The sequence below is a fragment of the Pectinophora gossypiella genome, chromosome 7 (assembly GCF_024362695.1).
Source record: "Pectinophora gossypiella chromosome 7, ilPecGoss1.1, whole genome shotgun sequence".
NCBI lineage: Eukaryota > Metazoa > Arthropoda > Insecta > Lepidoptera > Gelechiidae > Pectinophora > Pectinophora gossypiella.
Window position 1 is genome coordinate 12,689,601 of NC_065410.1, and position 24,802 is coordinate 12,714,402.

General features: G+C 36.7%; 1 protein-coding gene across 1 annotated transcript; it reads left to right on the top strand.

Moving 5' to 3' along the window:
- Window positions 1-1,921: 1,921 nt before the first annotated feature.
- LOC126368460 (progestin and adipoQ receptor family member 3) lies at window positions 1,922-24,802 on the top strand. The gene is made up of 7 exons (XM_050012472.1): window positions 1,922-2,229; window positions 3,118-3,341; window positions 6,211-6,367; window positions 18,412-18,564; window positions 20,871-21,059; window positions 22,347-22,415; window positions 23,404-24,802. The coding sequence occupies exons 1-7, from the start codon at window positions 2,158-2,160 to the stop codon at window positions 23,566-23,568; spliced, it is 1,029 nt and encodes a 342-aa protein (XP_049868429.1). The 5' UTR covers window positions 1,922-2,157; the 3' UTR covers window positions 23,569-24,802.

The following is a 24,802-nucleotide window of genomic DNA, read 5'->3' on the forward strand; positions in this document are numbered from 1 at the left end:
TTGGATTACCGTAGTTAGGTATCTATTTTCAGGCACATTTTTTGCAATTTGAAACTTTCCCAGGTATACCCTTGCATTCTTAACTTAACAATAACCAAAAATTTAAGTTTTGCGATCAGGATGGATAACAAAAGGACGAATAAAAGAATTTAAGTAACTTTTCAAAGAAATTACGAGGATAATTAAATATTAGAATATACGTATCGACCCATTAAAAATAGTTTACTAACTTCAATTTATTAAAAATATTTATACTATTTACAGGAATTTCCTTATGCTTGTTTCGATTAAATTTCCAGTTTATTATGACCATCTTCTAGGTACTCAATGCAGTAATTAGTAATTAGTTAATATGATAAGAATAGAGCAGAAGCAATGCAGGTAGTTAGAATTATTTTATAATATATGCAATTACATTATATTTTTGAATAATTATGTACCCGGCCAACCCGAGCACTGAGAAAATAGGTAATTATTACGTTAAATCTGTCCAGCGCCATCTATATTTTTTTTGGGGAACGTAGCCTGGAAAGTCATTCACATTCTTTGTTTGTCTAGAAATTAGAAATTATGTGGAATTATTCACCTTTTGTCATCGTTGTCTAGCTGTAGTATACCTAATTAATTAACTTGAATCAAATACAGAAGGCTTTATTTATTCGTAGTTTTATTATCAGCGGGATTCGTGGTGAAAGGAGTTTCCTGGTAGTTTTTAAAATAAATGCTTTTTTATTTTATTCGTATGGTAATACAAGTTTGCATATGTCAACCAAGTCAACATTGTTTCAATATTAATGACAGGCTTAAAAGGCTACTAGGCCAGAACCGTTAAACCCTTTCCAAAAAAAAACATTGTTTCAATATTTTAGTGGTTTAGATTTATTTATATAGAAAATATTATAAAAAATGAGAAAACTATTGAATGATATTGAATCTTCCAGTCATAGAGCAACACGGACCTCGTGTTGCTACCGGTAGATTGATAGATTGTTCCGAATGTTTCATACTTGGACTTGTAGGAAGAATGTAATTTTCGTCAACTTTCTGTGTCATATGTCGGTTAGTAGTGGTTAGTAGCTGCTGTCGTCTGTACTGAAGACTCGGCAGCATGATCTTACGATCTTAGTTTGTCCCTTAACATTATAACATGGAATTTTATAAAGATGCTGTGGGGAAAACTTGTGATGCATATAATAATATTAAATGGGCAAAACGTCTATGGGCAAAAGCAAGGCAAAAGGAAAAAAAAAACAGTAGCTGTCAATGTCAACTAATCTGTCAGTAGCAGGGCTGCCAGATGTACGATTTAAATCGTACTCGTACGATTTTTTGGCATTTCTACTCATGTACGATCGCAAGACTACGATCGTACGGAAAGTGTACGATTTTTCGGTACCTGGCAACATTTCGTAATGAAACAAATGTGTTCCTCCGGCAGCTTTGATTTTTTTCAACGCTGCAGGCATTTTTTAATCACAAGTGCAGAAGAAATTAGAAAATATATGATTTAGATGACCCCATTCTATCGGAACTGGACTGTCTTGAACCTACCAATGCTGTTTCCAGTAATTACAGTAAAAAGTACCGACGTTACTGCCACTCATGATACTGGTTCCAAGAATAATAAAACCCGAGGACATGCAAGTGATGCAGGCGATAGATGACGATAGCGGAGTTTTCCGAATAAAAAAAAAGAAAATTAACCTCAGAAAATTAGTATAAGTCTAATAAATAGTTTTAATGCATTATTTATCTGATTCTTAACGAATTATTCTCATTTTTAATAAAAACTTTGAACTTTTAAGTTGTACTATCTTTTCATTTCAAAATCTCCTTGGAATACGATTTTTTTTGTAGTTGACGTACGATCATGCCTTTTTTTCATCTGGCAGCCCTAGTCAGTAGTGTCGGTGTCGCCAATTTTCCAGTTGCTGAATGTTTACCATAGGTGTAAGGTGTGTGCTGCCGCAAGTGTTAATATTTTTTTATCGTAATTAATGTAGTATTTGTAATTCAAAATCAGTTTACTGATTCAGATATGTTCCTTTTTATGTAATAGTGCGGTAAAATGAATCCCTAGTGCTACATTTCAGTTTTATCATTGTTAATAATCATTTGTAATTTCAATAATAAAACAGTGCTTTGCAACAAATAACTATGTCTTTAACTATGATGAAAGAAGTTAGTGAGTGCCAGGCAGAAACAGTGCAATTTATGGCGATAGAAAAAGTAAGTACCTATCCACAGAAGCGATGATGGCGAGAGAAACTTTTACTTTTATGATATTTAAATACTTAAAAGTGATTTTAGCGACCGGTTATCGTACAGATACAACATGCCTGGTTAAATAACGTCCAAACGTTATTATTCCTAATAAAAGTTCATGTGTAACTGGATTTCTTTCCTTTTTATATTTTGGTGTTAAGTATTTGGTGACTACATTGTACCCATATAGATATGTATTAAGTATGTCTCTAAATGAAATGAAAACATTAATTATTTATTAGAATACTAATGATGTTGCAGGTGAACGTTTAATAAAATATATTTAAAAAGAAGATAGGTAGGTACCTAATCAAAGATGAAGTAATAGACTTAGACAATAAAACTAATAAGAAAATCAAAGTATGAAAATGAAAATATTTTTTATTGTATCCGATATAGGACTTAATTAGGTACATTCATTTAATTATAAATACAGAGGTATATTCAAACTTAGACCCAAATAAATCCATCTCTTAAAAACTGAGCAGAGTTCCCCAAACTAGGCACAGCCTGTATCTTGGGGAACCAAATTACAATTAGGTTGCTGAGTTTGGTTCTTGAGTATTGGCAAGATCTTAATGTAAAATTTCAAAACTACAAAATTGTAAAACATACATTCAATCTTCTATCTAATAGTACGGAAACATGTTGGTGCGTATAACAATAAATGAGTTGTATGACCCCCTCCCCCCCTCCCCCCTCCCCCTCCGGTTGATTGAGGGGAGGCCTGTGCCCAGCAGTGGGACGTATATAGGCAGTTTATGATTTGTTTATGAGTTGTATGTATAGTTCCTCATCGGGCAATCATCTATTTAAATAAATCAAATGCTAAAGTGATGTCTCCAACAACAGGTTAAATCGGACCCCACAGACACAGAGTACTCGGGCAGCACCCTCCTCAGACGTGGCAAGAAGTTGGAGGATATAGACAACAATAATCTAACGAAAGAGGACCTGGAGTACATCAACTACCGTCAACTGTTGAAGTATGAACAGGCTCCAGCTTACTTGCAACACAATCCGTACATCAGAGATGGATACCGAAAACTGTTACCAACAAAACTATGTTGGGAGAGGTGAGCTTCAAATATTTTTTATTACCACACCAGTCCAAAATTCTTTCCTTTTTCTAAGTACACAACTTATCTCCTTTGTTCACCTTCTGTAACCAACTTGTTTACTTTGTTTCTCTTCTGTGTTTATGTTTAATACAATTTACAGAACAATAACTTTATGCAGTGCCCATATTTGCCCTCAACATGTATTTTAATAAATAGCTATAATTTTTATATTCTTTCCAATTAAATCTGTCTTTTGTGTAAATTGAATATGGTACATTAGCAATTTAAATTTTATTGTCTTTGTGTTTAAAATAATGTAAATGTAGACAAAGGCAATCAGGTATTTAGTTTAATTTTGAATACCTACATTGGGGACTGTATATTTTAGTATAAGTACGAGTTGGTATGTATTAGTCTTTTAATAGAATATTTATTTACTGAAATTAACTGTAAAATAGTTGCATTTACACCATCCGTTGACTTAATTCTTATGTGTAAACATACCTACACTTTCAGTAAATTGGACTAAAGGACATCATATCTGTACACATGTATATACCTATTATAGGTACCTATATAGGAATATGCAGAATCCTTCTCAGACTGTAGCAATTCGTGGCTGACTTTGCAAACTGACGTATCTGCTTTTTTTTTTGCTAAAAATGTTTGTCTTATTGACAATAGCAAAAGGTGAGATTCAGATTCGCCAAAAATTTTAGATACGTCAGTTAGGAGGCCTGGAGCTTATAGTACAGGGTAACCTAGTTTAGGCTCCAGCCTCTACAAACATAAGTTAATTAAGTCAAAATGTAACTTATTACTATTATGTTGTGGAGGTAATAAACGATTTTTTAGCGACGAATTGTGTAAATGAGAGTCTGATGTGTCATACAACTCAAAGCGTTGTGTAATTCTACACTTGATGCCTCTAGGCAGGTACCTACTATTATCTAATGAGTAGGTAAGGTAGTCTAATTAGCTAACAAGTCATAAGGCTTGACCACAACAAACGCATCGGACGGATATGAACTACGTAGGACGTAGTTTCACGTCTCATACAATTTCGCAATTTACAAACTCATATGCGGCGCTTTCGGAGTACCTTTAGGGCGTTTTAGGTTGCGTTCCTCCGGTCCGAGTCCGTCAAATAACGGATCCAAAATGGCCGTAGAATTATTTGTATGGTAGCTTGCACACCATATCCGTCATCCGATATCTCTAAGTTCGTTAGTTTCTACTATCCGTCATTCTCGGACCCGGATCGTATAAGAATCGGATGTAGAGCGGAAACGCCCTTAGTCACTTTGACACCCGTATTCTAAGAAGTTAACTCGATGTGAATGTCAACTTAAAATACCAAAATGCGCAGCTGAGGCCAAGTCGAGTGGAGCAGAATACGATGTGAGTCTGACTACCCCAATTGGAAATACAGTCGTGTATAGCAAACCCGTCGTGGTCCACGCAGGCGCCAAGTTGAAGTGGGATTGGGCAGGTCACGTCTGTCGGATGCCTAACGATCTGTGGGCTAAGATCACCACAGAATGGTCTCCGAATAGAGACAGACGCAGGCGCGGCAGACCGAGGCGGAGATGTCGCGACGACTTTGGATGCTTTCCTGGAAGGCTGGCCGGAGGAAGCACTGGAGAGAAAGTCCTGGAAGAAATGGAGGGAGGCCTTTGCCCAGCAGTGGGACACTTTAGGCTAGATAAGATAAGATAGCAAACAAAAAAAAGATTTGACACGCTTTATGAGGTCCAATATCAGAGGGCTGTCACACCTATTAGCGATTGCAGCCAGGATCCCAGGATCCCAGGATCAGGATTTAATTTGTTTTTCTTACGTTAAATTACGTCTAATACATTATGGTTAAGTTCATTAGTGTTTTCTAAATCATTCATTTTTTTTTATAAATAAGGATATAAGCAAGCGAGTCATTCCCGACACAAGTCTTTTTAATACTTAATGGGAAGATTTATTCATATATTGGTATGTTGATTTAGTAAGTAAGTAAAAAAGTAAGTAAAATCTTTATTTCCTCTACAAAAACGCATGGATACATAAATACATTCAAAAATACAATATTTGTAGAAAGGAGCCTAAACTAGGATACTCTGTGTTTTAGGACTCCAGGCCTCCACCTCCAGAAAGTTTTATTTTAGAAAATTATTAATTTGGAAAATAATCTATTTTTCCTTTTATGGTGATAAGGGATCAGCCTATCGCCCATAACATGTTAGAGGGCACAATTTCTGTGTCGGATTCTCTCCCACAACAGCATAGAAGAATAGGAGTAAAATAGGAGTTGTTCAGCTCTTGGTGTGTGGACTGTAGTGTAGCAGATGGTGAGAGGTCGAGCGTTCTACTTCCAAGTCCAAACACCAGTTTGTTCCTTGTCACTGTTTATTTATAATTTTATAATTGTTACACTTTCGCGGGAAGCGTCGGCCATGCAATTCGGTATATTATTGCCATATGAAAATATTCTTATATATATTTTATACTCGTGTTGCCAGCAACAGGAGTAAATAAGTTTGTCATTATCATCAAATTCAAAAAATATCTTTATTCAGTTGGTAACATAGTTACACTTTGAATCGGAAATTTTTACATAACGAACGTCTTATCCGCCTAAAATTACTGTAGCTTCTCACAACCTGTATAGCCGGGGAAAAGAAGCTGCAAGAAAAACCTCGGCACAGGGCCTTAGACGTTCTTTTTTTAAAAAAGAACCTAAAATATTATTATACAATTGAGTAATTTAGCTGCCTAATATCAGTTCTCAGACAGGTAATCCCATGCATTCATATCTTCTAAATAATCGCTAACCTTATAATAACCTTTTTTGTAAAGTTTCTGTTATATCCATCACGTTGCCCTTGTCCAGCATATTCTGGTGGACGAACGAGACGATGAATATCTGGACGCACATCTTCGGGTTCTTCCTGCTGCTGTGCCTGACCATCAACGACCTGGCCATCATCAACATCCACGCCACCGTCACCGACAAGACTGTTGCGGCTATACTCTTCTCTTGCTTTCTGGTAAGTTTTAGACCTACTTTTTTTTTATTCATTATTTTCTTATAAAATCAATGTTACTGTCCACGTTAAACGCACATTTTATTTATTTATTTATATAAAGTACTGCCACAAGGATGGTATGAATTAAGCATTTACTTATCTCTTATCATAAAATTACAAAAGGGACTGATGTAGACCACATATCGGCGTACATAGCTCTATACATAAGTTTAAGTGTTAAACTTTGTAACTATCAAGATTATGAAAAATGTATCATATGTACTGTCGTAAATTGTCGATTTCTTGCATCTTGTGTAGAAAGAAACAAAACTGCAAGCAAGGCAAGTAATCGTCAAGTGATCAACAATTGATGATAGCTTGCGCGCGTTTACGTTCACAGGAAGCCTTAGTGTTAGAGTAAATAGAAATTGTTCTGAAATCTTCTTACACTCCTTTACCTTACCTTTGGAATACCGTGAGGTAACCTGCCTCAAATCGTAGGAATTTAGCCACCAGGGGGTTTAAAATGGCCACATCGAAGCAATTCACCTAAGAAAGCAATATTGCAATTTGACACTTGCGTATATAAAAGTAAGTGCGCAATGCAAACAAATGTCAAATAGCAATATCTTGCTTTGTTAGATGAATTGCTTCGATGTGGCCATTTAACCCCCCAGAACGATATTTCTCTTCAAACGTAAATTTCACCTACTCTGTACGCTGTGCGGTTTGGATTAGATCCCAAGAAAATTCAGGCCACAGAAAAACTTTCCAAACATTTTTTGTATGGATGATTTTGGGCCGATCTCGTATAACATCGACAAGGGGGGTTAAAATGGCCACATCGCAGCATTACTGTAAAAAAGCAATATTGCAATTTGACATTTGCGCATATAAAAGTAAGTGCGCAATGCAAACAAATGTCAAATAGCAATATCTTGTTTTGTTAGATGAATTGCTTCGATGTGGCCATTTAACCCCCCAGAACGATATTATTTCTCTTCAAACGTAAATTTCACCTACTCTGTACGCTGTGCGGTTTGGATTAGATCCCAAGAAAATTCAGGCCACATAAAAACTTTCCAAACATTTTTTGTATGGATGATTTTGGGCCGATCTCGTATAACATCGACAAGGGGGGTTAAAATGGCCACATCGCAGCATTACTGTAAAAAAGCAATATTGCAATTTGACATTTGCGCATATAAAAGTAAGTGCGCAATGCAAACAAATGTCAAATAGCAATATTGCTTTCTTAGATGAATTGCTTCGATGTGGCCATTTTAATCCCCCCGGATCACTGAAATATTTCAATTAAAAAGCGGAAAAGGGCATCAACAATGCGAGCTCAATTTGTTACGTGAATACGTGAACGGATGCATGCCATAGAAGATTGGCCGAAATGGACCGTAGCTATGGCATTGCGTTAACTTAATCATTACTGTAGTTTTCTCTTGTACCCAAGCAAACTTACATTGCGTGTTAGTGAATGGATCATACACTTCTTATCTAACAACGATATTAATCTTACTTTTAAAACTTGGCTACCTTATTATCCGCCATAATTAATCTCAACGTTGTTTCTGCGCACAATCCGTGACTTTAGAAAAATGCGAAACCGTTTTGTAATTGTGAATCTATGAACGGAACTTCTTGTTTATAAACTTGCTGTGCTATGGCGTACAGTGTAAGAAATATGTCGCAGATTAACCAACGCTATTTAAAAAAATCACGGCATTGGATTACCGGGCAAAATTCTTCTACAATTACTCTTTTGTTGCGACTTGTATTACCTAATCGTCACTTTCTATTTATTGTTGACATATGGTTTTTGTCTCTACGTGTTGTATAACGTTTGTAGATATATTTTTTTAAACGCAATACATTTTTGTTCTAATTTGTCACATCTGTTAACTCCACCTCTGTGGTGCAGTGGTTGAGCGTTGGACTCACGATCCGGAGGCCCCGGGTTCGAATCCCGGTGGGGATATATTACAAAAATCACCTTGTGATCCTAGTTTGGTTAGGACATTACAGACTGATCACCTGATTGTCTGAAAGTAAGATGATCCGTGCTTCGGAAGCCACGTTAAGCCGATGGTCGTAGTTACTATTTACTAATGTAAGTGAGTAATTGTTACATAAGCCATGTCAGGGGCCTTTGGCGGCTCAATCATAACCTTGACACCAGGCTTGATGAGGCTGGTATTCTACCTCACAACCCACACGATAAGAAGAAGACATCTCTTAACTGTACTGAAATTGGTATCGGAAATTCTTTATTTTTGCGGTAGCAAATCTAATGTGCATTCTAACCTCTAATTTTAGTTTCATTTCAAAAAGTCGTACGACCTACATGCATTTCTTTACAAGGTCAAACCACAGATTTCTTTTGAATTCTTCAACAGTTCGTTCGACTCTCTTCGTATCCGTGTAGCAACAAAGTCTCGACCAATAAAACCCTGAAGCATTGACACTTCATTTATGTGACTATCTTGGTCCATAACCGATACTAAACTCTACAGTGTCACTTTCACTGAATAGGACAATGCTGCAGTAAAACCCAGGCGTGTTTATAAATATGAATAGCAATAGCCGGCGGGCGCGATATTGGATGGAATGGAAACCAGTTCGGCTAAAGCGGAATACCTATTTGCACTCTTAAGCTCGCGTTTGTCTTCCGCATGTACCTTGTTGACAGCCTTGGCAATCGCCTCACCATGTTCTATGTCCAGCAGTGGATTTTGTCGTTTATTCTTGAGCCCTATAATTCATTTTTCGTCGATGCAATGTCTTTCATCTTTTGGGATTCGTCTTGCTATGTCGTGGTGAAAGGATTCGTCAATCGAACGCGCTCGCGAACGAGTATAAACCAATTGCTTGGGTGTTGTTTTAACGTATTCGAAACAAAATAAATAAGTAGGTATTGCAGATAATTAATCTTATCACGTAAAGTGTTAAGGTGAATGTTTTGATAGAGTTGATGTGCAGATTATTTGATACATTAGCACCCAAGGTCCGTTTTCGGTTTGATAAAGAACATTTAAATTAAACGGACGCTGCTGTTTATCTAATTGTGCTGTCTCAAGGAATCATTTAGCCAACTAGATCACAATGCCACGCGTTTGCAGAAATAGATTTATTGTGATTGCTGGTAATTACAATGTCCTCTATAGAGTAGATGTTGTACTCTGTCGTCTGAGATCTCAGCAAGTGCCACTTCCTCTGTCGCAATCACTGACATCCATGCTACTCGTATACACTGGATTGGCTACTCGGGCCATCCGGCTGATAAATAATAATGGTGGCGGGGTATGGTATTCTTAATTTGTAGACATTTTATTGTTACTGTAGCGTTGTTTAATAATGGAAAAACTTTCTTTCTGTTACGTTAAGTATGTTGATTTCAAGTGTTACTAGCGAAGGTTCTTCACAACTATATTGAAACCCGAGCAAATCAAGTAAAGCATCGCGTAGAGTCAGTTGCGTTGCATACTCAGCAGTCTCGATTCGTACAGATTATGATATAACTTTATAGTTCAAAAACTTCCGCTATAGTTTACTTGACGTACGGTCACCAGCATTAATATGTATACACTTTGGTACCATGTCACATTATCTTTTTTGACAAATTGAACTGTAAGTCTCACTAAATGTCAAATATGTTAGTGCGACAGAGTCCTAAAGTGGGTACATTATATTGCTTATGACTGTACAGCGCCAAGATGACAAGGATCGAATAGGCACAAATAATAATATCCGTCAACCTGTCCAGTGTATTGTATACAGCTTAGCGGTCGCAATACATAATTTGCGCGGTTACGAAATGCGATCCGCCGGCCACCATCGCCTCATCTACTCAGCCTCTCGAAAGTCAGAGGGGCGACCTGCTTTTCTCAACTCAGTGAAAGTTTTCACCGGCCGTCGTAATTATTTTAAAAAGAAATGTATAGGCTGTTGAGGCTGCAAATGGTCTTCGCGTTAATGTAGGTATTTATGCGATAAATGTATAGTGGAGTGTATTTGGACGTCTATTAATAGAGGCGTGTTTGGACTGCTTGATGTAATCAGGTCTTGGGCATACAAACAGTTTCGTATATATGTACCTGGTTGGGCCCACGTTTTTCCACTCTTCTTTCCATCCCTTTAGGGGTGATGTATTTTGGCATTGGTTGTTCCATAGGGAATGTATTTAAATGAAAAAATCCCTGTGGTGCAACCAGCAGTTGTACCACGGGTCACGCAGAGATTTCCCGGAAACAAAAACTATCCTATATCCTTTCTTGGGTCTCAAACTGTCTCCGTATCAAATGGCGTGAAAAGGTAAAAGATAGACAGGCAGATATACTTTCGCATTTATAATATTAGTACTATGATGTGTGGATTTGTAAACTTTTGAAACCTTGAAATATAAATGGGCCCCACCCCACAACGTCGTCGACATCGAGGCAGACTGCGGCGACGATGGACGGACGAGCTAGACGCCTTCCAGAACACCTGGCAGAACGATGTCGAAGCCAGGGACGTTTGGAAAGAGAAGGGGGAGGCAGTGGCCTTTATCCAGCAGTGGGACCTTAATTATGCTACAGAAAAAAGTGTGCAAACGTAGGTATTAGTTGGTGTCATGCGCGTCACTGACCCCCGAAGGTTGACTTACCCAACTATTAATATATGACGGCCTTTTAAATCCTATATTCAACCACTATTTTTTTCAATTCCGTATTGTATAACAGGAAATCTAAAAGGTTAAATGTACATTAGCATAGGTGATAAAACTTTAGAGTTATAGCTATTTATGTTACATTTTGTAAACCTAATTGTTGGTTTAAAAATAAAATATATCCGTGCTGTTCGGAAAACGCGGGCTTTAAACCACTGACTTTATGAATTTGAATCCATTTTCTACCCGGTTAATAACAATAGGCCTCTATCCTATAATTCCCTGTTATATGGGACTTAAACATAGCTGGCGAGGAGTGGTAGTAATACACCTCTGCCTACCCCTTCTGGAATATAAGCGTGATGCTATAGCACGTGCATTTAAGAACAAAATAGGTATGCGTTTTCCTGGCATAATTTTGTTGTGCAAAGTTAAAAGATAGAAGACAAAAGAGTTTGAAGTGCCATCGTAATTGTTCGGCTCTTGGTTTGCGTGGACTGTATCTGTAGATGGTGAGAGGTCGAGGGTTCTAATTCTAACTGCAGCAAAACACCAGATTGTTCCTTGTCACTATTTAATTATATTGTTATCAAAATACACTTATACACTTTCGCGGGAGGCGTCGGCCGTTCGATTCGTACAACATTGCCATACCAAAAAATATTAATTATTTTTATACTTGTGTTGCCAGCAACAGTTATAAGTTTCCCCTAAACACTATTCTAAGTTCCAAGTCTATCCATAACATGAAAGGACGGATACTAAAGTGCAATGACACGACAAGTGCGAGATGGATACAAAAACAATTTTACCTCATCAATGTTACGTTATGCAAGGTTCCAAGTCCAACAGATACTTTCTTCAGATCGGTCAAGGTGCTTTCACTGTCTTACGATCACTCTCCACCACGTTGCTAACACATACCTACGTGTAATAAAGTTTATAACTGTGTTATATACAGCTCATATAAAACCACGAAGGCATTAGAAACGCAGCGGGAAATTATGATAACATTTCCATTTAATATGTGTAAGAGGAATGTTAACATACCTACCTAAGTATCTGGTTGAATTACCAACTCGGTTTTGTGTTATAAATACAATATTTTAAGGTTTTAATTGACTTCTTGCAGATTTTTTCCTCGCCTATACAGGTAGGGAAACTGCAGTAGTTTTAGGCGGATGAGACGTTTGACAAAAACTCAAAAACCAGACGATTCAAAATGTAATATGTTACCAATTAAATAAAGATATTTTTAAATTCGAATAATGTTGAATTCGATTCATCTCATAACTTAAAACAAAATATATCGCTGCGTTATATTCACTGTAAAATTTGCTTAGCAGAAATATTCATCTTACATTATTGAAAAAGGTAGCACTAATCATTTATCTACCATGTTTACATTCTAAGATTGTTATAAAAGATCATTTCTTTAAATATTATCTATCGATCGTAAGGTACTACTTGTGTGCTTGATAGTTTGTATAATTTTACAAGAAGATGATTATAATACGTACCTTTATCTCATTATCTTTTCGATTAAATTAAAAAAATAACAGAACTCATTCAGCTGCATAAAACGTTCTCTTTTGTGATGGACTCAATACGAGTATTACGCACAATGCATTGTTACAAATACTCTTCAAAAAATCGAAACACCTTGTTAGTTTCAGTTTCTTAAAGATCATCAGCAAATTGTTAAATACGAGAAAGTATAAAAATTTATGCCTTTTTGAAGTTTTTAGTTATGTTTTTTTTTTTGGTAGTAAACGGTTTTTAATTCTTTATAAAAATGTTCCAAATTCAAATTTTAAATTTGATTCAAATGGTGTTTTGTTGAACCTAAACTCGGAAGTATTTCGATATTTTTTGATTGTATTGAGAAGTAGGTACCTTCTCTTCTTCATATCCCTGTTCGGGCTTTATTACCAAGGGTGTCTGGCAAGATGTTTCCTATTTCTTTATCCATCCCGATAGCGCAGCGCGTGAGTTATGTCATGACATGTCTGTGTTATTGATCGTTAGTCCTTGGATACATGTAATCAGTTGGCCGCGTTGTAAATTATGTATAGACAGAGATAAAGGCTTTCTTTGATCGATGCTACCTTTGACATTTAAACCACAAGTCATCACTACTTACCACAAGTAACTGTAAATCTATGCTCGTAGAGGTTACATGTTTACCGTTGCGTATACATTATTGTGGAATGAGGGCTTGGACTTTCCAGGCTACGGTCCACAAAAAAAAAATAGATGGAACTGTTCAGAGTTGCCTCCGTTTAACCTTCTAATTTCATAGATAACAGACATATGCATCTTTTATCTTTGTTTATGGGTGTAAATGATGACCCTTGTTAATATACCCAGGCACAATACATCTTCCACCCATTATTATTCTGATCAAAATATCATCATCTCCGGCCTTTGCATCTTTAGCAGATGGTTCAAACAGCGTTTCTGTGGCAGCGTTTGTGTGATCAAAATATAGAGAAGCAATATAGGTGCCAACATAATTCTATATCTGATCCAAATATCAAGTTACAATTATTTTTATATATGCCCCTGACATTATATTATATTTTTGAACAATTATGTATCCGAGCAATGATAAATAGGTAATTATCGCGTTAAATCTGTATAACGCCATATGTATTGTTTTTGGTGAACGTAGCCTAGAAAGTCCCTCATTGCGCTATTATTTCTAAGGATCCGTACTAAAATTGTAAAAAAGAACCCATGAAAGGAAAGAAAGTGGTATGTTTTTATCATTCAGTTATTGAAGTCACCCCGCAAAGTCCCAATGGAAGTTATTTTACTTACGTGTTTGGGGGGCTTAATATAATTAGACTATCAATAGTCTAACTCTTAACTAGCTTAAAAAAATCATGAAGTCGATATTAAAACAACCCTTTTTCTCTACATAACAAAGGATATATGTGAGACTTGAGAGCTTTGTTTTTATTGTGGGGCTTGAGTAGTAGTTGGAGCCGTGGTAGCCAGTTGGTAGCACGCTTACGTCTAACTTTGAGGTCGCAGGTTCGAATCCAACACATGCCTAAACCAATGATTGTCGAATTTGTTTCCGAATTCGTGTTAGGATTATAAATTATTATCACGTGTTCATTGGTGAAGGAAAATATCGTGAGGAAACCCACATTCCTGAGAAATGCATTTTCGGAGGTATGTGACCTAACCCGTATAAGGCTGGTTTATCCTTCCCGGGTTGGAAGGTCAGACAGGCAGTCGCTTCTTTAAAAAACCGGACCTGTCAAATCTTCAGGATAGGTAGGCGGATCATATGAACAATGGGATAATGCTGGAGATGATTATATGAGACTTGAGAGATTACACAATTTGATAACAATGGATATATATTTTTTTTCCTTTATACTATAGGTAGTGGTATGTTTCTTATACTCACTCCTGTCGTCGACCGCTCCGGTGCTCTATGCGTTAGATAAACGTACCTAACTGGTTGCTCTTACGTCATAGTGCCGATTCATTCATATTACCTACTTTTTATCTCTGTACCTGCCACCACTTATCCAGTTGCATAATTAAATCTATTTGGTTTCTTTTCGAATAACAAGCAGCATGGGGTACTTATAGGTAATTGTCTAATCAACTGAGAGGAAATAAACATAAATACGCGTATTGTAAGTGCATAGGAATGGTGACCAATGTGTGCACACTTCTCTTGCTTCAAATTCAAATATATCTTTATTCAGTTGGTAACATAGTTACACTTTGAATCGTCAATTTTTACATAACGAACGTCTCATCCGCCTAAAACTACTGCATCTTCTCACAACCTGTATAGCCGGGGAAAAGAAGCTGCAAGAAAAACCTCGGCACAGGGCTCTAGACGTTCTTTAAAAAAATAAAAATAAACATAAAATTTCCTTGGTGTGATATTACGCAGCTGAAGTAGTTTTTCGTTTATGGTCTGGTAACCACCCTTTAGGCAATGCCACGTACGACGCATATCGTATTCCAGCGTGGTGTATGGAGAAACTTAAGTTGAAATAAAACCTCTTAAACCTGTTCTTAAAGCCTACGCCATCTAATAAAATTCATCTCCGCGTTATAATGAGATTATTGAGCAACCTATAGCTCTCATTGAAGTAAATTGCATGTTCAATTCAATTTGATATGTTTTTATATCAAATACCTATGAACACTAACGGCTTCTTAGCTGGTAATAACGTAAGTGACGTACTGAGTAATGTGGCTTATATAATACAGGTTTTGGAAATCACTAGCCTGTTAGACGCAAGATTATCTTAGGCCCGACCCACACACTTTCTTTTTTTACTTGACTTGTGGAACAACGTTAACTTCAACTTGATGGTTGTTTTTTTTTGTTTTGGTTTTCCCCGAAGGGTAAGGCAAAGGGAACTATGCCCATACAGCCATGTCTTACGTATTTTTTTTCTTGATGATTGATGAAATGATGAAAGGTGATGATGATGAAACCTAAGCCCCCACCCTCGGAGTACACTCCTACTCCGAACCTCAAACGAATTAACTCAAAAGTCCGCATAAACTTTCGAGTTATGAAGCGGCTTCTTGGCACGAAGCGAAAATAGGCAGATACACTTTGTTTATTGAATACTCCGATATAATAACACTCGCGAATGTCTTCCGACTAACTTAATGCGATCATTAACCACAAAACACCACTTCGTATTAATTATTTAGATTATTCAATGAAGAAAGCAACTGTCCCGTTCCCGTTTCCCGCCAAAAAGCCACGTTAACTTCAACTTGATGGTTGTTTTTTTTTTGTTTTGGTTTTCCCCGAAGGGTAAGGCAAAGGGAACTATGCCCATACAGCCATGTCTTACGTATTTTTTTTCTTGATGATTGATGAAATGATGAAAGGTGATGATGATGAAACCTAAGCCCCCACCCTCGGAGTACACTCCTACTCCGAACCTCAAACGAATTAACTCAAAAGTCCGCATAAACTTTCGAGTTATGAAGCGGCTTCTTGGCACGAAGCGAAAATAGGCAGATACACTTTGTTTATTGAATACTCCGATATAATAACACTCGCGAATGTCTTCCGACTAACTTAATGCGATCATTAACCACAAAACACCACTTCGTATTAATTATTTAGATTATTCAATGAAGAAAGCAACTGTCCCGTTCCCGTTTCCCGCCAAAAAGCCCTTTATGGTTGTATGGCAACCGTTCGTCATAGAGTAGATACAACCATTACTGCCAATGTCAAGTACAGGAACCACATTTGTCCATAGAGAATGTCCATATAAGTGCGTCCAAAGATCGACATAGATATCTCATATTTCCTGAAACAGGACGACACAACACCACATATAAATAAGCACATAAAAACAAAACAAACATCACAAGGCATAAATTAATATTGGTTAAAACACAAATGATTATAACTTAATATCATACTTATATATGTAATTGCACAGTAATTTTATGTACGGAAGGAACAACGTAAGTTACCTACTACGTTAAATGTAGCTTGATTTATTTGACAGCAGGAAAGAAAGATACAGCCTGTCCGAAAGCGACATATCAGGAAAATATTATTGCTCTTGGAACTGATAATCAAAAGATCCATTGGGCCCGGTGCATCGGGCGAAATCGTGGGGCCACCCTTTGTTTTATAATATACTCAGTATAATATAGTCTTTGTACTCTTTGTTTTATAGTATACATAATTAACGCCAAAATGAATGGAAATGACGCGTTAAACTGGATGTAGGTAGGTATATGTTTAAAAGTATTAAACAATGGCAAAATATTTTTTTTTCTTTATTATTAGCCTATTTGGTTTCACAGATACGTTCCTAGCAAATGGGAATATTCCCATCACATCACTAATTATACTGCCCGATCTTGACGCATCGGGTCCGATGGATTGGGTAGTGTAACAATAAGGTGTTTTACACACATATTTAACACTTTCAAGGACAGAACGTCTACGGACGTTCCGATTCCAGGGCGTCATACTACTTATTATGAACCATCAATGACCCATGGTCTCTGTCCGTGAAAGGGTTAATAGAGTACCTACGTATAAACCACATCCAATTCGAAAGCATTCGCGTGTACCAAAGTACACGTTGATATTATAAGTAGGTACTTACCTATTTAAAACTTCTTTTTATTATTTCTTCCGTTTATTTTTTAAAAAGTAGCAAGTGACCGCAATCTCGTTTGTTGATAGTGCAGCCTACGATAGAACACGCTTATAAATGCATAGTATTCTATTCTTTCTGAGGCTACTGAGCAGAATGGGTACTTACATCTGATTATCTAACGTCAACAATCGTGCATATTGTAGTTATCTGCAATGGACATGGCATTCGTCTTACTTTAAAAAAAATGTTATTGTAATGCATTTCTTTAACAACTTAAGGCATGAGCTGGCCATCACCCCGACTATCCATAATCATTTTGTGCCGTGGTCGAATGCCAATCTGTCCTAAGAGTTTCCTTACCACGGCATATGACCACGGCTATCACCTAAACACACTATCACTATTCGGAAGAATTTCAGAGAAATATCTTCTTGTTTCGTTCTTTTTAGAGCGTGATCTTTCCGTAATCGGGTTTTAGTATTTTTTTTTCTCAAATAATTGTCACGCGTCTTGTTCAGGGGATCGGAGCAAATTGAGCGTCAGGATTTTCGATGAGGATTCATAATATACTTAGAACTGCGGTCAATACGTAGGCAAAACCGCGCCGGCGTTTTAAACTCTTTTTCCCTTTATTTACTTATTAGGTATGTTTAATTTTTCTTCACGATTTTGAATTAACTGGTTTCCTAGGTCAAAGATAAATTGCGAATTTCTGATTACGACAAAAAAAAGACAGATCTAAAGGTGATAAAAAAGTTTTATTTTTGATATTTAACTTATTTATGAATTATATTATAATAAAGAAAATTGTAATAATAAGTGTGACATTTTGTCACGTTTTCTGTGACGTTTTATGTTGCTTTTCCATACAAATTCCATAGTAATTTCGTGTTTTGACGTTTAGTAAAAAGGAACTGATTTGACTAGTTGGAAACTACCCTAATTATGTTCGGATCATACATAATAGATATCGTGTCGTTTCCAGAATATAAGCTCGTTTAAACGCAATAGGCTCGCTCTCTATTATATGGGAATTAATAGCTTTTTTGGGCTTTTTTATGTTTTTACTTTTTAAAGACGGACAAACAAACAAACAAACAGACACACACACACACACACACACTTTCTAACAATCTTAAAAACCAGTGCAGTGAAGTACACGCATCAGCTCTGAGCTGCTAGTGTAGGTACATAAACAAACATAATAATAATTTATAATATTAGTATAGATTGTAACTAGTTGATGTACTCAATGGACTTTATTTGCTTCTTTCCAGATCTGCATGGCTCTGTCAGCTCTGTACCACACGTTCTCATGTCGATCGGAAACAGACTACAACACTTTCCTAATGTACGACCTGTTCGGGATAGCTCTCTCCCTGCTAGCTATATACACTTCCGGGGTCTACTACGCCTTTTGGTGTCATCATGTGAGTATTCATTTGTTCAATCAATCAATCAATAATACTTTATTGCACAACGACGTATACACAGGACATAAACATACAAATAAAAATAAGCACATCATTTGTTTTATTTCGTTAGTAGTTTATTGATACTTGATACGGACTTTTACTCTTCCTTATAAAAGGGTCGATGTCCTTAGAAAAGGTTTAGGATCTACTCTAAACCGGCGTGCGTGTATGTAACGATTGATGAATGTGCAGGAAGCAAGAGAATCGTGTCAGGATCGAAGTAAATGGAATTCCTTAGTTGATGCTTACTCCGGTGGGAAATATGTATATATCTAATATGTACTTTTATCATTAAATCTTTTATTTAATTGGAACCAAAGCTGGACCAAACTAATGCAATGTTATCAAACCAAGTAGGTATCATTTTCCGTACATAACTGCAGTACAGTTTCACAAACACATGAAGTATCTGTTCCATGTTTTTTCCATCATTTCAGTCACGGTCCAAAAAACAAAGTAATCGATACATAAGTTGTGTACTAACTACTGTGGGCTACTGTACATTTGTTAATGGTTTGCTAATCATATTAGGCCATTCCGTTTGTCCGTTATAAGTGTACTTAGGGCTGACGAACACTAGCAAGAAAAAAATACCTCCACTAATAAGGTATTATTCCTTATTCTATAACGTAATGTACCTATAAACGTAACGTAACTATTCGTTTATAGTTGCCGTTCTACTTATACGTAGTATTATTTCTTATCCTATAACGTATTTTTTTTTATGAATTAATTTGTGTGCAATAAAGTGTTTTTTATTATTATTATAATTATTGCACTAGAGTAGCGTGGAGAGAGAGAATACTCCAAAAGTGACCAAGCGTTGTCTGAAATAGTATCCATAATTAATAATTCATATCCAAAAATAACCGGGCTCTTAAAACCCGACATATAACGCAACATCGCAACCCTAGAAGTGAAGACACACTTAATATGCGCCGGCGCATGGTTCAATAGTTACAAAACAAATGACATTGACCTTCCCCGTGTACGTGTTTTAGTATCGTTCTAGAACATTATGATTTAAATAGGGTCACCTAATCACCTACATATTGTGAGTAGATATATATCGATGGAAAATACTAGGTTACTGGTTATTAACTCAGTAATCAGCTGAATCATCCCCTCAGTATTCGATACGATGTCACTAATACGAGTTCATATGGGTATTAGTCACACCGTAATGAATACTGAGGGGGACGATTCACACCGTGATTCTGAGTGATATCAAGTGAAATTTTATGTCGGAAAATTCATGATTAGTGTTTGTTTAAATTATTTTCAGTTCCATACTTTTGCGACGGAAAATTTCACTTGGTACCAACTCAGAATTATGGTCTGAATTATCCCTCAAAGTATTAGTTACGATGTCACTAACACCCTGTATAGTGTATTGTACTACGTTTAGCTGTAAACTATCAATAGACAATCCTTGCACCTTAATAGATAATTAACATGTACCCATCGCCGTCGGCGCATCCTGCAATATTTGCGAAAAAAACAACACTGACTTTTCGTGATGTTGCTTTCTAGAACGTTCTATCCTTGTTCCATCATGAACAATACCAACAATACCATGTACCCACTTTAGAACCCTGTCGCACTATCATATTTGACATTTAATGAGACCTACGGTTCAATTTGTCAAAAAAGTTAATGTGACATGGTTTCAAAGTGTATGTACATATTAATACTCGTGACCGTACTCTAGTATAATGCTTGAAATAAGAAAAAAGTAGAACAAATAGGTAATAAAAAAATGATTTTTGACCTTAGAGCTTAGACGCTTTTAACAGCCTCCGTGGTCTAGTGGTTAGAGCGTTAGGCTCACGATCTGGAGGTCCGGGTTCGATTCCCGATGGGGACATTGTCGAAATCACTTTGTGAGACTGTCCTTTGTTTGGTAAGGACTTTTCAGGCTTGAATCACCTGATTGTCCGAAAAAGTAAGATGATTCCGTGCTTCGGAGGGCACGTTAAGCCGTTGGTCCCGGCTATTAGCCGTAAAAACACCTCCACCAACCCGCATTGGAGCAGCGTGGTGGAGTATGCTCCATACCCCCTCCGGTTGATTGAGGGGAGGCCTGTGCCCAGCAGTGGGACGTATATAGGCTGTTTATGTTATGTATGTTATGTGACCTTAGAGAAAAAATAAAAAACCATAAAAAAATAAACTTCTATTTAATCCATTACATTACAATAAAAATGTCGCGACTACTTCCTATGACAGCTGTTTGAAAACATTTTTTTTAACCTTTTCAGGAGCTAAAAGCATTCTACATGACTTCAGTGACACTGATCTTCATAGTAGCAATGGTGCTTCAGATACCTCGACTGAACGTCCCTTACCTCGTTAAGATGTGCGTGTTCATCGGCTGGGCGGCGTATGGGGTGCTGCCCACCCTACATTGGACTTACACCATGGGAGGGTTTGATAACCCAATGGTTCAGGTAAGACTGGTTTGCCGTGAAGTTTGACTCAAAATGAAACGACCTCCGTGGTCCAGTGGTTGAGCGTTGGGCTCACGATCCGGAGGTCCCGGGTTCGATTCCCGGTGGGGACATATCACAAAAAAATACTTTGTGGTCCCTGTTTGGTTAGGACATTATAGGCTGATCACCTGATTGTCCTTGTCCGACAGTAAGATGATCCGTGCTTCGGAAGGCACGTTAAGCCGTTGGTCCCGGTTACTAATTACTGATGTAAGTAAGCAGTCGTTACATGAGCCATGTCACGCCATTGGCGGCTCAATAGTAACCTGACACCAGGATTGATGACGTTGGTACTTCACCTCACAACCCAAACGATAGAAGAAGACTCAAAATTATTTCGCGTTTGATTGAATTCCACTACTTAATCAAAAGAAAAATAACATAATATAAGCTCACTACTATATTCCATCGGGGAAGTCAGAGGTAAATTCATCACAAATGATGAAGTATCCACGCTTCAGTCCAACGCGATACCTACGTGGTGGTAAGAAATAACTTGTAACTCACAAGACTGGTTAGTCTATACGACACACATTCAAAGGCGAAAAATTACAAATTAGCAATTTCCATCTATACGATGAATGCGACATTGACATTTAGAATTTCTGTAAAAAAAAAAAACTTTGAGAAAGCATCGCAAGACATCCACTGATTATCTGGCTTGCGGGCGAGTTTACACTTTCATATTTTTTGTAGTCTGCCACCTTAACCGAAATAACGGGTTGTGTTAAAAAAATGTTTACTGCAATAAATTCATAGCATTTTTTAGGTCATTAGCACCCTAATGAACATGTTTTTTAAATGTTTGATGATGATTTTTTGTGTGTATTTTGACTTCTTTTGTTCAAAACTTGAACTCTACCTTTAAATGAGTTTAAATGAATGCAAGTGCGTCATCGTAACGAAACAAACAAGCGTTATTCACAAGTAGTGCATCACAATTTAATTGCTGGCTTTACATATTTTTATTCGAAATTAATTATCTGGCAATACTAAATTTGTATTCTTTAAAACGTCGCCTTTTTGAAAAATTGCATTTGGGTTTTATTTTTGTTAACAAAACCTCGCAATAGACAAGTTCTCAATTTTTACCCGGTTTGAAATTAATTGAAAGAAATTGAGATTTTGTTGAAGTGAATGTGATTTGTTTTTCATTTGTGTATTTTTTTCATGTAATAAGGCGATTACGCGTGTTTCACTATAAGGTAACGATAAGTAAAATTATATGCTTTTTTTTGCTTTCAGATGTTCTTCCCTCGAGTTATTGGAATGTATGTCATCAGTGGAACGGCGTTCGCCATTTACGCTTTCAAGGTATGATTCCAATGTTGTTTCTTATTCTTTATATTTAAAATTTGTAATTGCATAAAAGATAAGTATTTAAATACCAGAAAGACTGTCATGTAAACAATTTTAAACCTTGATTTACTTCGAAATCAAATAAATACTTATAATACACCAATGTAAAACTATTTATGTTTGGAGGACTTAATATGAAAAAGAAACTAAGTACCTACCTACTTGTTGCATTTCAATATTTTTTTAATTTACAGTACATAGGTAAACTCCCGAATTCCGTACTCAAAAGACAGGATCGTATGTATTATTCAGCCTACGCTGCTTCGCCGTTCGTCCTTTATAAATGCAGTCTGATAAAATCTCTTATTTGCCTAGTAATGGTGCCGATTCGGGCAACTACCAACTTAATTATGTTAAGAAAAGGTTAGAGCTAGATTTAGTCCTGTCAAATCACCAATTCAAATCGAATTTCAAAAATGACAGGACTAAGTTTAGCTGTATCCCTTTCTTGCTCTTGTTGTAACTGAAGGACAGCACTAGTTTATGAGCTGTCAAACTAAAAGTAGGTTATGTTTGTCCACCATTGGTGCTAATTCCTGTAAATCCCATCTAATTTTATTTTAAGTTATATCTGTCATTTTCTTATCTGCCGAAAAGGAAAGGGATGGGTAATCGACAAGCATAAAATTTATGGAACACACGTCAATTTTAAGCAGAAATCTAAAACAACCGTCTAAACATTTAAATCGGCCAATAACCCGACAGAATTAAGTATACAGCACACGTCAACCGGTTTGCATACCAGCGAGATACCTTTTTGATTCGCCCGGGTTATTCATTCATTTACTCATTCTTCCTAAAATTAAGAGCTGTCAATCATCCATCCCTTTCGTTTTCGGCGGATAAGATAATTACATAACTTATAGTAAAATTAGGAGGTGTCTGCAGGAATCGGGGCCATTGTCTACATAAGAGGCTACCTATCTTTCCTTCCCTATTCCAGATCCCCGAGCGCTGGTTCCCGGGCAAGGTGGACTACATCGGCCACTCGCACCAGTGGTGGCACGTATTAGTACTGGGAGCACTCTACTACTGGCACAACTCAGCTATGATCTACGTCCAGTACCGCATGAACCACGGCTGCGCGAATAACATGCGGATATTCTAGATTTTAGACTTAATTGTTAGTAAAATTATGTTATGTTGTTCAACGCAGGCCCGGTGATCAGACGGGCATAGATGTACTACTAATATTGCTAGAACCTGGGTGGGGATTAGTACCTACCTAACAGGCCCCTGAGTTTCTCAGAGTATCTGGCAAATATACTTCAGTAAAATGCCCCCATGTGTATCAGAGAAACGAGCACCAATATGTCTGTAGCCAGGCCAGCAGTATTGGTTCAAATTCTTATAAATAGTGCGCAAGTCTCAGAATTGCAATTAGATAGATATCTAAGGATTTTAAATTTAATAACAAGGGCTGAATGAAGGTCCCCTGCCTTATATCTGGTGCTTCTTTTAAAAAATAATGTCTGTGATTCGAAATTAAATTACGCACGTTTCTATTTGATTGCTCAAAAATATATGTTTGTAAAGAGTTTATAGAACATTGTGCATATTAAATTGCCCTCTACTTCATACAAACTGTAACTTTGAATCTCATTTAAACAGTAATATGAATCCCTATGGATTACAGATGTGGTATTTCACACAATAAGTATGGCAAACAACATTCCATATAATAAGTATGGCAGGATTTTGCATGACAGAACTTCTAATAACAAAATGTGAAGTTAGGTGGTACATACAAATACACACACGCTTTATTATTGGTGTACAGGTTGGTAAAACAAACTCTCCGAATTGCTTTACATCTGTGCAAGCTATAACATGCTATGATTGAGTATCAGTAACGAAGAAACTCGCAGTAGCTAGAATTTAAGACTTGCCTTGACAATTAGAAACGCAGTATTGTTTAGCGTGGACCAAATGCAACTACTCAATTTTAATTATTTTTAGAATGAATTGACCAATATTTCTTTAGACAATTTTTTTGCTCAAAGCAAAGTTACCTTTATTCCCGAGTGCATTAAAATACAGTATATCTCGTATGGTGCAGACAGGAATAACATACTAATTTATTGTTATTATTAGTAGTTTTTACACTTAGCTCAATATTTAGTGATAGGTTAGGTACAAAGACAGCTAATCTTGCAAATTATGCTTGAAATTGATCGTATTGTTGAGTTAATTGTTTCATAGCATTTAATTTTATCGTCTGTGATTTAAGCTTGATATTTTATTTCTATTGTACCTATTACGGTCGATGTATTTTGTATATTACTTTTGTTTCTGGAACTGGGTTTGTTAAAATTATACAAAAATACATAAATCCTCAATCA

Excerpts from the sequence above, each read along its gene's own strand:
- LOC126368460 (XM_050012472.1), top strand. The coding sequence starts at position 2,158 with ATGTCTTTAACTATGATGAAAGAAGTTAGTGAGTGCCAGGCAGAAACA. Across the intron at positions 6,368-18,411 it reads TACTCTTCTCTTGCTTTCTG|ATCTGCATGGCTCTGTCAGC; the intron begins GTAAGTTTTAGA and ends GCTTCTTTCCAG. Across the intron at positions 21,060-22,346 it reads TTGATAACCCAATGGTTCAG|ATGTTCTTCCCTCGAGTTAT; the intron begins GTAAGACTGGTT and ends TTTTGCTTTCAG.